Source organism: Balaenoptera acutorostrata, chromosome 18 (assembly GCF_949987535.1).
Source record: "Balaenoptera acutorostrata chromosome 18, mBalAcu1.1, whole genome shotgun sequence".
Taxonomy (NCBI): domain Eukaryota; kingdom Metazoa; phylum Chordata; class Mammalia; order Artiodactyla; family Balaenopteridae; genus Balaenoptera; species Balaenoptera acutorostrata.
Genome location: NC_080081.1, coordinates 65,466,937 through 65,484,857, shown reverse-complemented (window position 1 = coordinate 65,484,857; position 17,921 = coordinate 65,466,937). Strand labels below are relative to the sequence as shown.

Genomic DNA, 17,921 nt, shown 5'->3' with positions numbered 1-17,921 from the left:
CAGTCACAGCAACTTCTCCGTACACTACACAAATCTTTTTGTGCGTTTCAGTTGCGTTTTCACCTTTCTTGAAATAATAAAGCATAATATGCCGAAAATATGGCTTTTCCCCTTCCATGTCCAATATTAAAATGGCTACACAAAAATTCACCAATTTTGATGTCTTTTTTAAAATACACACTGATATGACAGCTGTCACATACAATCTAACAAAATTGTTTTGAATGGAGTTAAAGACATCTAAGTGCTACTAGAGTCATCTCACGGAAAAAAACGAAGGAACCTTTTGGCCCACCCAATACGTGAGAGAAGAAGAAAGATTTAAGAACTGTGGGCTTGATGCATAGCATGATGGGTACCAAGGCAACTGTTCTGCCATCATTTGTGTCACCTGGCCTGCTCTGGTTAATAGTGACCAAACTAGGAACTGTTCCCCCAGATCTGACTGTGAAGATACTATATATTAAGTTCCCGAGCTGATGGCAGCACTTCTTTGATAGTTCAAGCTGAATTTAATGCTTGTTGCCTCAGAAAACTTGAAGGCATATACCTGATTGCTGTAGATGTGAAGATGAGAAAGGACAAGGGGAACCTACAGGAGAAAATTTATTCATCAGATACTTTTGATATGTTTGTATTTTGAAGATAATAGAACCAATGATAAGTAGACTTTGCAGATTTTAATAATCGAAATAGAAAAAATAAAGGCAAAAAGAAATGGCCTTTACAGTTATTTTGTTTAAAAAATATATAAAATGCTTGCACTGCTTACTTTGGATTATTAATTTGGTAAGTGTAAACGATTTGCAAGTTTGATAATGTTTTCCATTTATTTTACTACGAGATGGATTATTGTTCATTCTATTTCTCAAGCCATATTTTATGACTTTTTAAAAATGGTTTTGATCTTACATTCAAATGAAGGCATCATCAAAGAATATGGACGCGGCTCTAAAAGTTAGTGATTGCATACTTCTCGTACTGAAAGCAAATTAGCCTTTAGAAAAGTATCCGTTGGAGACAGGCCCAGTTGTGGGGAAAGACACATGTGTACACAAGAACACACAAGAGAAAGAACTGTATACACCGGCAACTTTCATACTGGTAAATTTTACAACAATGATGCAATCCAACAGATTTATTATGATGATTCATATCAACAGATAGTGACTAAAACCCACCATGGCCAAAGCCCTGGGCCAGGCAAGGTGTAAATCACAGCTTCCGTGCCTTAGCTGGGGACACTGAGTAGATTAGAGAACAGCGGCCCTGAGAACTCTGCAGGTGGCTCTTCCCACCTCTGAGCCCCACCTGCCAGCACTCCCTGCTTTATACTCCAGCAGAGCCAAACTGCTATAGTTCCCCAAACATGCTGTCCTGCTTCATACCTCTGTGCCTTCAGACGTGCCGTTTCCCCAGACAGGAATGCTTGGCCCATCTGGAGTGGGCATGTGTCATGTTTTCTGGCTGCTTAAAATTGTCTGAAAACCCTACCTACATTCAGGGAATTTCCTAACAAGCGAGTCCTGCCTCTCCAAGACAGAAGCCAGAAACCTCACACTCCCAGCCCCCCCCTTTACAGATCAGGGTCCAGGCACGTGACCCAGGCTCCAACCATCAGCTGCATCTACAGGAGACATCAATTTGGAATGAGAAACACAAGGCAGTGAACATGGCGTGGCACTGACTTACTAGGCAGAGCTGGGAACGAAGGTGCCCAGCTTTGGAAGAGCAGTAGCTACAAAGCTGAGGCCCTGGCACAAATGGGACAGTAGTACAAACTATAACATCTAGAGCTCAGAAGGAGCTGCAGCATGGGTTCCACGGATGACCAGCTCTGCAGTGGGTTTGAGGACTTGTTTCAAGTTCTTCAGGAAGTACCATCTCCCCACTCAGGGGCGGTGAGAGTCACCCAGCATCCTTTTAACCAGCTGCTTTTGTGCTCTATCAGCCAGAGCTAGCTTCTGTTGATTGCAGCTAAGAGCCCTGGGTGGTACATCAACAGACTTTCCTCCTCTTAAAAAAGGGCCACTTTGTCTTTCAGAACCCACCCTGATATGGGGGTCTCCTAGGGGCCTCCCCTGAAACCCTCTTTTCCATCTTTTATTCATGCGCTTCTCCGAGATGCTACACTACTCATACCCCTCTTGCTGCATGCCCTCCCTGAATTATAATTATTTGTTTCTTCCTCCTCTGCTTGGACTGAGGTCTCTTTAAGGCTAGCCATTGTCTCTCTCATTTTGTATTTCCAGCACTCAGTTTGGGTTGACAAAGAGCCTAGCACATGATCGGTGCTAAATAAAAATTTGTTAGGAAAGTTTGATAGGAAGCAGTGATCTAATTTGTTTAGGAGGACCGGGGACCAGGAAAGGCATTTGAGGAGCCATGTCTAATATAGGTCTTGGTGAACAGCAGGGATTTCAACAGGCAGAATTAGTTGGGATCATCCAGTCCATATTGACATGTAATCTGCTTTCTGAAATTTATATCCTGAGCATTCTTCCATATCCTAAATATATGGTAGGGGACCTTCTTGATTGCCTAATAGAACCCTGCTTTATTTTGTTTTATTTTTTTAAGGTCTGCAGTGGTGATGTCTCCGGGAAGGTGGGTCTCTCCTTATTCCCAAGAGGATAAACCAGAGGTTGACAAATCATGGCCTGGTAGCCAAATCTGGACTGCCACTTATTTTTGTATGGCCATGAACCATACAAAATGGTTTTTATTGTTTGTTTCTGTTTTTGATTTTTATAGTTTTAAATGGTTGAAAGAAGTTAAAAGAAGAATAATATTTCGTGACAGGTAAAAAGTATATGAAATTCAAATTTCAGTGTTCATAAAGTTTTTGTTTTTTTTTTTTTTAAGATTTCTTTATTGACTGATTGATTGCTATGTTGGGTCTTCGTTTTTTTGTGCTATGGCTTTCTCCAGTTGCGGCAAGTGGGGGCCACTCTTCATCGCGGTGCGCGGGCCTCTCACCACTGTGGCCTCCCTTGTTGCGGAGCACAGGCTCCAGACGCGCAGGCTCAGTAGTTGTGGCTCACGGGCCCAGCCGCTCCGCGGCATGTGGGATCCTCCCAGACCAGGGCTCGAACCCGTGTTTCCTGCATTAGCAGGCAGATTCTCAACCACTGCGCCACCAGGGAAGCCCCATAAAGTTTTATTAGAACACAACCACACTTATCTGTTGGCAGTGTCTATGGCTGTTGCTTTACAACAGCAGAGTTGAATAGAGGCAAGAGATTGTATGCCCTGCAAAACCTAAACTATTTACTAGCTGGTCCTTTTCAGAAATAGTTTGCTGACCCCTGTTCTAAACCAATCATGTTAACTTAATTCTCTTCCCAATGTTTACATTTGGGGGAGCATGAGACCAAGTTCTGGGTCAATGAAATATAAGGAGAAGTTTGACAGAGGGCTTCTAGGAAAATATTTTTCTCTGATAAAAAGTTACTATGGGAGAATGCTTCCTGCCTTTGGATGTCACATGTGAGAATCTGATCAGTAGAGCTGTGGCAGCCATTTTGTGGTCATGAGGAAAAGCGAAGAGAATCACAGAGAAGGGGACCCAGATACTTTTGAGCTGTTAAATTAATCAACCCTGGAACTTCCAACTTCTAGATATATTTTTATATTCAAAATAAATATACTGACAGTTGGACATTCTATTACTTGCAGCCAAATATGTACTAAAACATATGATATGAGAATATGATTTTTAAAATTATGGCATAGTATTTCCTCGTATTGATAGCCCATTAAAGTTTAACCATTTATGGGCATCTCTCCTAATTCTTTGCTGTTATAAATTATCTTTTATTTTTAACACATATTTTACAAATTCAAACTTAAGGCTCATAAAACATGCACCTCTGCTGACTTTCTTTTTCTTATTTTTGCTTGTACCATTAAAAAGCTGACAAGGAAAAGACAAATAATTGTCCCCCTTTAAAACATGGCCCTAACAACTCTTTCATGGGACACGAATTACCCCCTTATTCCACATTGAAAGACAGAAATCCAAACCCATGTTTATTTCAAATACAAACTCTACCTGATTCCAAAACAATTTGAGGGAGTTTTCAATAAGTTACATCAGCAGCCAAGAATATTCACCGGGAGTTGAAATTGTGTAATCAAAGCATTTTTTTTCTTTTTTCTCATTAACTAAAAGTACCCTTGAATCAGAGATAATTTATATTTTTGAATTATTTGCCACTCCAATTAACACTTTGTTAAAACACACCCACATGGTATCAGGGCCCAAAGCTTTCAAGTGGTGAAATTATTCCTCCTTTTAGTATCATTAACCAGCACATTGTGAAATTCTGTTGAAAGAGCAAAAGGTCCCTTTTCCACTCTGTCTGTCCCCTCACCTCTGACCTGCGTCATACCTGCCCTCTCATCCCAGAGCCAGCCTCACTGATGTTCCTGGATTGTGCAATCCCAAGTTCAGCAAACAGATGCCTGGAGCAAAGAGGTCAGTGCATTGACTTATTTGCTGTTTTGAACCTGGATCTGAAATACCACTGGGTTGCCTAACCTCTATGGAGAGCAGTGATGCATGACTCTAAAACTGTTCTCAAGAGGCCATTGGGCTGCTGGGGAATTACCCTTAGGACAAAGATTGCATGGACACTTTCATGATTTAATGCCAACCAGGTGGTTTTCCAATCCTTTCTCTGAGCTCCTGTGAGATGTTAAGCTTTTCTACATCTACATAGTTCTCTATTCCTAAAGCAAAGATAGCAGATAGGGCCGCTGCTGTGAGGGATTTTAAGCAGCTGAGGTTATTTTATAAAATATTATGGAGGGAGATCTATTCCAGGAGAAAGAACTTCTGGTTCCTGCAACCCTCTTGCTTTTAAGAGGAAGCCTTCTGGGAGGTATTAAGGTACTGTATAGCAGTTAACAACATGAACTTGGTTGAGTCCCAGCTCTCCCCTTAGTAATTTATGTTTTCGAATTATCTGCCACTCCAATTAACACTTTGTTAAAACACACGCACATGGTATCAGGGCCCAAAAGCTTCAAGTGGTGAAATTATTTCTCCTTTTAGTATCATTAACCAGCACGTCGGGCAAGTCACTTGACCTCTTTAAGCCTCAGTTTCTTCACCAGCATCGTTGCCAGCCATGGGGGTACAGCAAGCAAGACAGCAGGCAGAGAAGAAAGTTTGTGCAAAAAGGCAACTTTGCAGATTAGGGGGTAAAGAGTTGCACAGAAGCTTCCTGATTGCTTCTTAGTTTACAGAACTGAGGCTGAGGGTTGCTAAGGGGAGGTGAGGGAGAGAAGAAATGTAAAAGGCTTCGGGAGAGTGATGAGAGTTTGGGACGGCCCTTGTGAGGGTAGGAGAGGAAGGTGCTAAAGCCAGAAAGGACAAAGTATCAGGGGGGAGCTGATGACTCAGGGAGACCCAGATGTGGAGTAGCAGCGCCCTCCCTTGCCCCCATGCTGGATTGCCCCCGAAGGCTCCCACAGCAGGGGGGTGCAGAGGAGGCCAAGATGCTGTTATGTGAAGGCTGGGGTTTAAAAGGGTTAAATGACTCACTAAAGTTCACAGAGATTTTAACACAAGTGGCCTGGCTCCAAGTCCAGTGCTCTTTCTAATCTGTAATAGGAGATCTAAGCCTGGCCTAATTAGCTCCTCTGGGCCTCATCTTTCTGGTTTGCAGAAGCCACTGGGCCAGGTGATACTGAAAGTCCTAGTCCTATAGGACGTTATACCGTAGGTTCTGTCCTGATCTGCTTCCCACTTGTTATGTTACATGTCACTTTGGGCAAGTCACTCAAACACCCTGGTTTGCTTCTGTAATTAAATTATGTTCCGGAAGCTTGAGTTCTAAAGCGCAGCAGAAGACGGTCTTGGGCTGGGTTGAGGAGGGCCCTTGTTTATCAGGAGCTCTGAACCTTCACAGCACCTCCCCCTGTCCCCCCTCCCCCAAGGTCCATTCAGCTCGGCACCCGTGTTTAAGGACTAACACAAGTCACCTCAAATATTTGTCACTGGCCCTCACCCAAAATCACTTAAGTTACATTGGCAGTAGTCTAACACCACATCCGAACAGGGCAGAAAACTGTAAAAGAAAACGATAGCACGGTTTAAGGAAGAAAACACGGTGTAGAAAAGGAAAATAAATCCATGAGGTTTGAACCAAAGCACTCCGAAGGCCGTGACTGTTAACATCGAGCAGCTGTCAGTAATAGACCAAGACCCTTCCAGCTGTGCGGGTCTTTGCCTGGGGCACTAGAGAAAATTCCTTTACTCCCGGTGCACAACAGACTTGGAATTGTGCTTTCTAATAAAATGCCAGAGAGCCATAGAACTAGCCTATAATTCATTGGAAACTAAAAGGGCATTTAGAGTTACAGTTTTCATTGGTGGGTGTGCTTTCCGAAATGTCATCGGTGGAGATGGATGTCCTCGCGGAGGGCGGAATGGGAAATGTTTGGGGTTTTGTTTTTACCAGCAATAAGCAAATTTATTTTTCATCACTACCTTTCCAGTACTTTGGCACTCAATTATAATATAAAATGAAGGCCTTGAGCCCCGAGCCCCAGCAAAGCTAACCAGCCTGAAGACTTCAGTCCCTCGTCCTCACTCCGGACACACCCCGCCCCCGCCCCCGCCCCCGCCCCCGCCCTGAGGTCGAACTAGAGACGAGCTCACCGAGGGCCTCCGGGAACCGAGCGGCAGGAAAGCGACATGGAGGCCGCGGCTCCCAGCCCTCCCCCCGGCCCCGTTGGCCCCGCCAGCCCCTCCCGCTCCCGGCGCGCCCCCCGGCCCGAGCGCGCCGCCGCACCGCGCCGACTTCCGCTTCCCCGGCGGGCGGGCGGGAGGCGCCCCGGCCCCGGCCCCGGCCCCGGCCCCGGCCCCAGCGCAGCCCGTCCCGGCCGCAGGGGGCGCTCCTGAGCCCGCGGGGCCGCCCGCCGGCGGCAGTCCGGCGCGGGAGGCGGGGCGGAGGGCCGGCCGGTAGCCGACGTGGGTGTTAAGCGGCCGACCCCGCCGCCGAGCCAGAGTCCAGAGCGGGCGGCGGAGCGCGAGTAGGACGTGGCCAGTCTGCGCGGCGGTGAGCGCAGCCCAGCCGGGCGCTCGTGGGCTGCAGGGAACCGGCCGGGAGGAGGGAGAGGGAGCGGGAGCGGGCGGGCGGGCCGGCCGGCCGGCCTCCGCGCCCGGGCGGCGTGACCCTCCCGGGAGGCGGGGGGGAAAATATGGGGTCCTGGGCCCGCCGCGCCGCACACGTGCCCGGGGACCCGCGGGCGCCGCCTTCCCGCGCTCTGCCTGGGGTTCCCCGGAGACTCTGGGCCACCCGCCTCCTGCGCGCAGTGGTCGCCTCCCGGGAAAGGTTGCACTCATTTGCCCGGTCGTCGTGTCACGCCGGCTCCGCGCCGGGCAGGGAGGGCGGAGGCGCTTATGAATGGGAGACCCTCGCAGGTTGTTGTGGCAGAGCCAGCGAACGTTTAGAGCCGGGAAGGCAACAAAGTTGGAAGTCGTCTCCCTAAGCTGCCCCTTGTGCGGATCGGGATCCCGAGCCCCGGAGCAGGAGCTCCCGAGCCGGCTGCTGAGCGGCGAGACCGGTTTGCATCCCAGCGCCCGTGGGCCCCACCAGCTCTGGGCGCTCGGATGGCGGGCGCCAGCTTCGGCCTTGAAGCTGGAATCTTCCCGGAGCAATTCGTGTTACCTAGTGGGGAATGCGGCCTCCTAGGATTCTCCTACACGAGAAGTTAATTTCCCTAAGGAATGAAAAAGATACATGGTCGGCGCTGTTTGTTTTTTCTGGAGTCAGACTCCGGTGTAGTTTGAAGGAAGGGTAAAGGGACGCTGAAAGGACTCCGTTTTTCTATTCCAGTTGGTACCGAAGGCTCACGAATCAGTTTAATTAACTCAAGTTGATCAGTCTGGCTGCCACCACGCCCCATGCCTTCTTCAAGCCAAAGCTACGCGTAATTTGAAACAGATGCCCCTTCTGAGTTAATCTGTTAATCTGTTAGGACTGTTAACTGTTCTAATAATTCTACAAGTAGTTATTTGTAGGAGTTGATGTGTTTAAGTTTGACTTGCCTAAAAGGGTTGAATTCGCATTGATGACACAGTATCATCTGCTGTGCCTCTTTCCTTCTAAGTTAAGAAAGAAATGTCCACCCCGAAGGGAATGAGCTGCATTGGATATGCCCTGTGACTCCTTTCCCCACTTGCCTCCATTTTCCTCTAAAATGCAGGGTTGGGTGTTTTGTTTTCTCTTTTTGGCCAGGTGGGAATACTCTGATTGATAGGAACAGACCCAAAAGGCAAGACTTGAGTTGAATCCTGTCTCTGCCACGGACTTGTTGTATGACCTTGGACAAGTCCTTGTCTTCCTCTGGACTCAGTTTTCCATCTGGAAAAGGAAGAGATTGGGTTAGGACCCTGATATTCTTCTCTAGATACTGGATGGTCACTGTCTTATCAACCTTAGTAATTGGTACTGCCTCTCCAGGCCTATCAGTAACATAAAGTCAGTGTTTTGTACATCTAATTGTATGTCTAATTTAGTTGCTTTATTAAGTAGTGTTCTTTTGTTGTTGCTGGTTTTAACATTTTTTGTAAAGATTCTTGGTGTCTAGTCATTGACAACATGCTTCAAGTGGTTAAAAAACTTCTTGGTGGCTAAAATTATTCTCCGCTGCTGATGATTAGGAAGATGTTGGTATTCATTGGTCATCCAGCCCGCCCACCCCCTCCTCTGAGAGGTGTGCTGACTGGAATCACACAGGTCTTCAGTGTGAAGGATAAAAAGCATTCCTTGTTATTCAGGCGTGTAAGTCAGTGACATAGTTTGAAAATCACACAGAATTGGTTTCTGTATTGGTTATTTTAATATTCCATGTTAATGAAGCGCCTCTCCTTTTCTAGTCAATGTTTATTAAGTCCATGCCTTGCCAATGGTTGATTTTTGTCTAAAGGGTAGAGGAGAAGACTCTGGTTTTCCCAAACTTATAGGCTCCAGCTCAAACCTACTGAGTCAACATTTCCAGGAGAGCAGCCTGGTTATTGGAATGTTTAACAAGTGTCCCAGGTGATTCTTATCAAGTAAATTTGGGGCGCAGTGGACCCAGGTGTTGCTTCTCAGAATATGGTTAATAGCCAGGCATTATCAACTTCACCTGGGAGCACATCAGGCAGGCAGCATTTCTGGTCCCACTTGAAGCCAATCGCATCAGAATCGGCCTTTTAACAAGGTCCCCAGGTGATTCGTGTGCACGTTTATGGTTGAGAAGCTCTGGGAGGCCTATGATGATGGTAATGTTTGGTGCTGTGCTTTGTAGTTGTTCTAAGAACTCCTGGTGCGTGTTCACAGTTCATCATCGTATTTGTCCGATGTGGCTATTTGTGATTGCCCTCGTATTATAATGATAGTACTTTTATTATTCACCTTGTATAGACGGGGACCTCCAGCTTTAGGGGCCCAAAGGGCCACCATACCGGTGGCAGAGCAGGCATTCAGACCCAGGCGTGTGTCACTTGGCAGAGCTCCTAACCCATTCCTTTCCAGAGTTACTGTTTTGTGACCTTCTCTTAGGGTCTCAGGCCGCTGTCTGAATTTGGAACAGAGCCCAGTGGATTGATGGTTGAACTTAGGCCTCTGAAAAACTGGTTTGATGGGGCTTGGGATGTCCGGTTGGCTTGCTTATTTGGCATTCGTTTCTTGAGGGTTTCAGAAAGGTTGGTTGAAGTGCCCTCACCTGTGGCTGTAGCAGTGATACGTGAGCAAGGTTTTCGATCTGTGTGCTTTTTTTTTTTTTTTTTTTTTTTATGGCTGTGCTGGGTCTTCGTTTCTGTGTGAGGGCTTTCTCCAGTTGCGGCAAGCGGGGGCCACTCTTCATCGCGGTGTGCGGGCCTCTCATTATCGCGGCCTCTCTTGTTGCGGAGCACAGGCTCCAGACACGCAGGCTCAGTAATTGTGGCTCACGGGCCTAGTTGCTCCGCGGCATGTGGGATCTTCCCAGACCAGGGCTCGAACCCGTGTCCCCTGCATTGGCAGGCAGATTCTCAACCACTGTGCCACCAGGGAAGCCCGGTCTGTGTGCTTTTTATGGGGAGGTGGTGGGCAGGGAGAAGGGGAGGCTGATCTCTGAGCTGCTCTGACAACTCGAGCCCCCTCCTTTGGAGCAATGTAGAGCCAGTTTCCCGGTTCCCTGAAGTTCAAGTCCAGTAGCTAGGCAGCAGGCCTAGAGAAAGCGGGGCTGCAGAGGCCCGACTGATGGTGAACTCTTGCCTCTTCCTAGGGATATGCGGTGCCCATCATAAGCTCCTGAGAGTTGCCCTTCACGGAGCCCAGCAGAGGAGTGGGCAAACATGAAATCCAATCCTGCCATCCAAGCCGCCATTGACCTCACGGCGGGGGCCGCAGGTAATCCCAGAGAAAACCAGTCCTTTGTTCCTCAGATACCTTCTGCAAGTGAGCTCGTGGTGAAGACATTGCCTTTGTAGCTCCAGAAGCGACATGCTTTAACCTTGGAATGAATCCACTCAATAGAAGTGTAATACTGTGATGCAAACACAGCAGAAGGTAGAGTAGTTCCCGCTGTATTAGAGCTATGAGTCAGGGTACGGCGTGGGAGTGTCCCCGGGTGACAGCTGCAAACATCACAGCTCAGAGCTGAAGCCACTCGTGCCTTGCCATGTGGCTGGGATACGCAGAATTCCGCTCCAAGCCCGGCAGTCTTCAGAGGCCTTAGGGTGCAAACATAACACTGTGCCGTCTCTCCAGGGAAATCCCAGTTGCTGGCCTTACTACTGCTGGGGGAGAGAAAGGATCCCCTTAGGAATGTCTTTGGTAAATCAGGCTGATTTTTGACTGTGTCTTAAAGCCCTGAAAGGAGAGGCCCCAGGATTGGCCGGGGAGTGGTGGGCGGGGCGAGTGCTGGGGCAGACTCTGGCCCCACCAGGCACCGGTGAGCTCTGGGCAGCACCTGCCACCGCAGGCCACTCTTTAGAACGGTCACCTTTATTCAGCCTGAGGCAAGTGACAGACTTGGAAGTGCCTGGGTGGTTACTTGGCTCTCCAGACTCCTGGATGATTCTAGGGCTGGAGGAGCACTGGAATGCCCATACTTCCCAGATGAAGACCCTGGCTTGCCCTTGCCTCCCTCACCGATTCTTATACTGGGTCACTGCTCCTTGGAGTGGAGAGGCCAGGGGAGTGGGTTGCCCATTGTCTTTTTATCTGGTGGGACCTCCTGGGTCAACAGATCAAGAGCAGTCAGAGCCGCCTTCTCTCATCCTGTTGTCGTCTTTTTTTTTTTTTTTAATATTTATTTATTTGGTTGCATCGGGTCTTAGTTGCGGCATGCGAACTCTTAGTTGCAGCATGTATGTGGGATCTAGTTCCCGGACCAGGGATCGAACCCGGGCTCCCTGCATTGGGAGCGTGGAGTCTTAATCACTGCGCCACCAGGGAAGTCCCCTGTCATCGTCTTAATTGTAAAAAGGAAATCATGGGTTCAAGGAAGATCGAAGTATTTTGCCATGAACCAGAAATCGGCCAAAGTAGGCTCATGAGGAAGTCTGCAGACACTGATGAGACGTTCAGGCAAGGGTGCTCACAGGTCAGAGACCACAAGGAGCAGGGGAACTAAGGGCTGCCGGGATTCCGCCCCATGGCCTCTTACATGCTGAGTGCCTTTGGGTCAGCCCCTCACCCTGCCGTGGAATCAAGCCCCCCAGGCCCTGTGCACCATCCCCGACCCCTTCACCAGTCCCGGCTCCCCCAATGCCATACTGCAGAGGATGCTGACTTTGGCAACAGTGGACCCACTTGCCTGCCGTTGGCATCCTCTTACCCTCCCGTGAATGCCTGGGCTCAAGTTTGTGTCTCTGCAATAGAAGGGCGTTTCACCCCATGAGGGATGCTCAGCTTTTGGAATTTTGTATCCTTCAGTCAGTCTATCAAAGATAGACTGTAGGATCTGTTGTGATAGAACTAAAATGCATCTAGGTTGTCAAAATTATGAACCCACTTTAAAAATTCTGACATTCACCTCTTCTTTTGGAATGATTATTTTTGACATAAGTAGGATCTTATTTTATTCTAGCCCATCAGTACCTGGGAGAGAATAACTCTAATTATGGTAACATCTTATTAAATTATATTCCACTAATTCAGAACTGGGGATAGTGTGGCAAAACAAAGCAGAAATGTGTCATTGCTGTCCTAGAAAAAAGGGACATTGGTGATAGGATCATGGAGATCACACTTGTGCTTGCTTAAGGGATCAGTTTTCAGACTCTTTGGAAATGTCCATCTACCAATAATTAATAGGAAGTTATTCTTAACAGCCCTCCCTCCATCTCTACTTTCCACAGCTTCATTGGAGTAACTGTGTATTACGTCTAAGTTATGAAATTGCATTTCTGAAATATTTTATGTAAGCCTTCTCTTCAATTTTGCTGAGGTTTTAATAACCTCATCCAATGGCTGTGTTTCCTGACACAAGCAGGGGACGTCTCAGGCCCGTGGGGAGGTGGAAGCATTCACCAGTGACAGACAGTTCCCCAAATGCTGACCCAGTTCAGGGTCTGGAGATATTACAGGGTTTATAGTTCATTCTTTTCCTTACATTCAGAATTTTTATCAAAGTAATTGAATGCAATTCAATACTTTTACCGTATAAAAGCATATAAATATATGATTTATGCTCAGCAGAGGTAAGTTTCAATCCATTTCCTGTCTGAATACAAATCATTAATTGGTAGAGTCCAAATAAGAGGTTTTCCCAAATATATGATTTATGCTCAGCAGAGGTAAGTTTCAATCCATTTCCTGTCTGAATACAAATCATTAATTGGTAGAGTCCAAATAAGAGGTTTTCCCATAGGGTCAAACATTTAGCTCTTCAGGGACTAATTAGACTCTTTGTTTTCTTTATCTGTGGCCTATTCCTCTGTTATTTCCCTGAGAGTCATTAGGACCACTGGGCATCAGGCAAAAGAGTGATTAACACTAGACTCTTCCCTTCCCCTTCCTTTTATGTGGACGCACACACAGACACGGTTAACCGCTGTGAATTAGCCACTTGTTGTGTAGCAGCCAGTACGTGAGAGCCTTATCCTAATCCTCACGCTAACCCGATAGGGAATCGAGGCTCGGAGGTCACATCGCTTAGCCAGGATTTCACAGCAGAGTCAGGCTTTGAGCCCAGGTCCCTCTGACCGATGCTCCTGAACACACGTCACACCTTCACGTCCGGTGGCTTTGACTGTCAAACACACGTCCTCTCCTCTACCGAGTGTGAGCTCCTTCAGGGCTGGAGCGGGGTGCCAGACACGTGAAGGACCCCCTAGAAGTTTTATTGGACTGAGCTAGAAGGTATGGGGGGGAGGAGGTCAAAATGAAGTGACCCGGAGGTAAGCCCTGCGGTGGGCTGCCTGTCCCTCACCTCCATGGGTCCTCGAGGCCGCACTCTCCCACGTGGCTGCAGACTCGTGCTGCACAAGGACCCTTGTCCTGGTTGCAGGGGGCACAGCATGTGTATTCACCGGGCAGCCCTTCGACACCATGAAAGTGAAGATGCAGACGTTCCCCGACCTGTACAGGGGCCTCACCGACTGCTGCCTGAAGACCTACTACCAGGTGGGCTTCCGGGGCTTCTACAAGGGGACCAGCCCAGCGCTGATTGCCAACATCGCCGAGAACTCCGTCCTCTTCATGTGCTACGGATTCTGCCAGCAGGTGGTACGGAAAGTGGTTGGATTGGAAAAGCAGGCGAAGCTGAGGTGAGTTGAGGTCACTGAGACTCTTTGTTTGTTTGAAAAACAACACTTGTGATTTTTATGAGACCTTAGGGCGAAGAACATTTCCTTTTTTACAATAACTACTTTCTTTGATTAAGAAGTCATATATTGCCATCATAGAAAACTGGGAAAACGCACGTGTTATGCAAAAGGAGAGTTGCCCATAATCCACCACGTAGAAACAACCACCCTCACATTCCTTCCATTCTCCGGGAAGATGCTTTTCTTTCTTTTTTTAAAAATTATTTTTCTTTTTTTTAATTAGAGTATAGTTGATTTACAATGTTGTGTTAGTTTCAGGTGTACAGCAAAGTGAATCAGTTATACATATATATATCCATTCTCTTTCAGATTCTTTTCCCATAGAGGTTATTACAGAATATTGAGTAGAGTTCCCTGTGCTATACAGTAGGTCCTTGTTGATTATCTATTTTATTTATAGTAGTGTGTTTATGTTCATCCCAATCTCCTAATTTATCCCCTCCCCCCATGTTTCCCCTTTGGTAACCCGAAATTTGATTTTGAGATCTGTGAGTCTGTTTCTGTTTTGTAAATAAGTTCACTTGTGCCATTTTTAAAAATTAAATTCCACATATAAGTGATATCATATGATATTTGGGGAAGATGCTTTTCAAATGCTGCTGTTGGTGCCACTTCTCTGGGCAGAAGTGCAGAACTTAAACCATAGGTGCAACTTGTGACCCGAGTTTTGGGTTCCACGTCATCAGCAGAATGCAGAGTATTGGAAGAGCCAAATAGGTTTGAGGAAGAACTTGGAATTTTAGGAAGGGTCAGAGCATCTGAGAAGATGCAGGTGAACCTACTGTTTCATTGGTCGAGTCCGCCCCAAACATCAGACTTGGGTGTGTACTTGGTCATCCCTTGGGTATTTATTATACCGAGACTAAAAGGAATTCGGAAACCACTGGAATGTTTAGCCTTTGCTCCTTTGAACATTGATTTATTTTATAAGTTTTCACTCTTTTTTAAAAAAATATTTATTTATTTTTGGCTGTGTTGGGTCTTCGTTGCTGTGCGCGGGCTTTCTCTAGTTGCGTCGAGCGGGGGCTACTCTTCGTTGTGGTGAGCAGGCTTCTCATTGTGGTGGCTTCTCGTTGCGGAGCACAGGCTCTAGGCACGTGGGCTTCAGTAGTTGTAGCACGCGGGCTCAGTAGTTGTGGCTCGCGGGGTCTAGTGCGCAGGCTCAGTAGTTGTGGCGCATGGGCTTAGTTGCTCCGTTGCATATGGGATCTTCCCCAACCAGGGCTTGAACCCGTGTCCCCTGCATTGGCAGGTGGATTCTTAACCACTGCGCCATCAGGGAGGTCCCCATTGATTTATTTTAAATCATTTAAAATTACTGTTATCAGCTTCGTGGTTGCAGAGGGCAGTCTTGCCTGTTGTTTTGGTGGGAATTCAAGACCCTATTGCAAATACAGGTCCCACATGGCTGAAGTAGGTTCCTTTTGTACAGAAGTCTTCTTTTGGGATGCCTGGAGATGTGCCCGTTTATAGCAGGCATCCCATCTTGATAGATGGAACTTGTTTTTTAAAGGCTTGGGACTGGATGAAATCCCCCAGGGAGACAGTGTTTATAGGACTGAGCACAGATCCTAGGACCCTCCAGCAGGGGAGGGGTCAGGAAAAAGAGGAAGTAAAGAAATAAGCAGAAGATAAACCAGGAGAATGTGGTGTCCCGTGGTAGACACAGACAGGAAGAACACTGCGGTGACTGTAGCTCTTTCCACTGGAGCGAGAGACGTTCTAGCTGAGGAGACCTGGAGTTTCGGTCTCCTTCAGCATCCTTGGAGAAGGACAGGGAAGTGGGGCAACCACAGGAGATTCTGGAGCAGGTCCTGCAGTGAAGAAAGCTTCCTCTTTCACTCGGCCTAAGCCAGCACCCTCGTCTCTTTTGAACTTGGGGGACAGGACGGGGGCTGCAGCTTTTTCATCCTGCAGAACAGTGGTTGCTCATTACCAGTGAGCAAATGCTGCCTGAGAGCTTACGGAGCCCTGACACGCATGTCATGCTTCCTTCGCCCTCACTGTGGTCCTGCGCGAGGATCCAGGCAGGTGATGGTATCCATTTTACAGATGGGGAAACTCTGGCACAGATACTGATGCGCTGAAGATCACTGGGTTAATGAGTGACAGAGCCGGAATCCAGCCCGTGTCTTCTGCACCCCCAATCCAGCATTCTTCCCACAAGACCACAGGCGGGGCTCTGGAGTACTCTGTAGGGGTCAGGTCTAGAGAAAAGATTAATAATTACACAGAAGCAGGGAAAGGAAAGAACTGCTTGTGCTCACCTGTTGTGAATTTCAGCAGCGATACAGTAAATAGTCTCGGTTTGATCACGCCCTGAGTAGTGCTCTCTTTTCACCTTTGGCTGGACGGGGTCTGACACGGCAGGAGTGTTTAGGAACACGTTTGTTGAGTGGGTGACAAAACAGTTGATTCTTAACAAAATCCCATCCTACGCCGACTGCCATTTGAGATCCAGTTCTAAACGTTTCTACTGTAGGCACAGCCTGGGTGGGGCCCATGTCCCTCATCTCATGCGCTGGTCGGTGAAAGTATTTATTAGAAAGCCAAAGTCCACTGCAGATCTGACTCGGCCCTGTGTTGCCCTGGATCAGCATGCTTGGGGTTCGTTCAGGCGTTACTGCCTCTTGGATGAAACAGCCATCTGCATTTATCGATGCCACCTTTGTTCCAGCAAGATTGGCAAACCCTGGTCAATGACCCTGATTGACTACGGCCTGTCAGCAGGTTGACAGAGAGTCCCGGAGGGAGGCCAAGTATGGATCTGCAGACTGGCCAAGAGACAAACCCTTTAAGCTTTGGTTTTGACAAACAATTTAAGTAGGAGTGAAGGGAGAAGGATGGAGGGGACGGCGTCGGGCACTTCCCACCCCTAGAAAGCTGTGTGCTGGTACAGTTGTGGAGCTGGCTCTCCTGGTGACCGTCTGACATATCATTCTTTAAAATCAAAAGGAAGGCCACACTGCAGGCAGTGTCTTCCTCCTGAAAGAAAGCCTGCTCCAAGCCAGCTCTTCTGAGACCCGGGTGTGTAACAGGCTGGCTCAGCCCTGGGCACCCACTTCACATCCACCTGAGGCACCAAGGCCAGACCACCAGGGATAGGAAATCGGGACCGGGATGGTAGGCAGCCCTTGGCTTTATGCAGGCACACGTCAAATCTTTGAGGTTTGGTTCCGGACCATCTTGCAAATTTTTTGGTTTCCCAGTGCATGTAAAGCTATGTTCACACTATACTGTAGTCTGTGCAATAGCGTTATGTCTCAAAAAGAATGTACCTACCTTAATTTAAAAATACTTTATTGCTAAAAAATGCTAACCATCCTCTGACAACTCAGGGTTGCCACAAACCTTCAACTTTGTTATAAAGCAGAAACTAACACACCATTGTAAAGCAATTATACTCCAATAAAGGTGTTAAAAAAATAAAAAGAAAAAAAAATTTTTTTAATGCAGTATCTTCAAAGTAATAAAGCGAAGTGCAATAAAACAAGGTTTGCCTGTAGTAATGTTTGACCTCAGTTTCTATAACTATTCGTTTATTGTAACTTTTTTTATGGTTTCAAAACACTTTTTTTAAAAACATTTAAAAATTTTTTATTATATATTGGAATATGGTTTATTTACAATGTTGTGTTTCAGGTGTACAGCTAAGTGATTCAGTTATACATATATGCATTCTTTTTCAGATTCTTTTCCCATATAGGTTATTAAAGCATATTGAGTAGAGTTCCCTGTGCTATTCAGTACATCCTTGTTGATTATCTGTTTTATATATATGTTATATATGTTATATCTATTAATCCCAAACTCCTGATTTATCCCCCCCTCAACATGTTTCCCCTTTGGAAACTATAAGTTTGTTCTCAAAGTCTGTGAGTCTCTTTCTGTTTTGTAAATAAGTTCATTTGTATCATTTTTTTTTTAAGATTCCACATATAAGTGATATTATGTGATATTTGTCTTTGTCTGACTTACTTCACTTAGTATGATAATCTCTAGGTCCCTTTGTGTTGCTGCAAATGGCATTATTTCATTCTTTTTTATGGCTGAGTAATATTCCATTGTATATATGTACCACATCTTCTTTATCCATTCCTCTGTC

The 17,921-nt window shown here is 46.8% G+C and overlaps 1 protein-coding gene across 5 annotated transcripts in view; it reads left to right on the top strand.

Moving 5' to 3' along the window:
• Window positions 1-6,891: 6,891 nt before the first annotated feature.
• SLC25A15 (solute carrier family 25 member 15) overlaps window positions 6,892-17,921 on the top strand; it is a 36,499-nt gene continuing 25,469 nt past the window's right edge. For 2 of the 5 annotated variants that reach the window (XR_009005947.1, XM_057533140.1), the window contains exons 1-3: window positions 6,892-7,070; window positions 10,267-10,391; window positions 13,498-13,756. Coding sequence is in view for 3 of the 5 variants with exons in the window: in XM_057533140.1 (XP_057389123.1) it covers window positions 10,337-10,391; window positions 13,498-13,756 (314 nt within the window). In the remaining 2 variants the exon portion in view is untranslated. The remainder of the gene's footprint in view (window positions 7,071-10,266; window positions 10,392-13,497; window positions 13,757-17,921) is intronic. The other 3 variants (XR_009005948.1, XM_057533141.1, XM_057533139.1) reach the window with 3 other exon arrangements.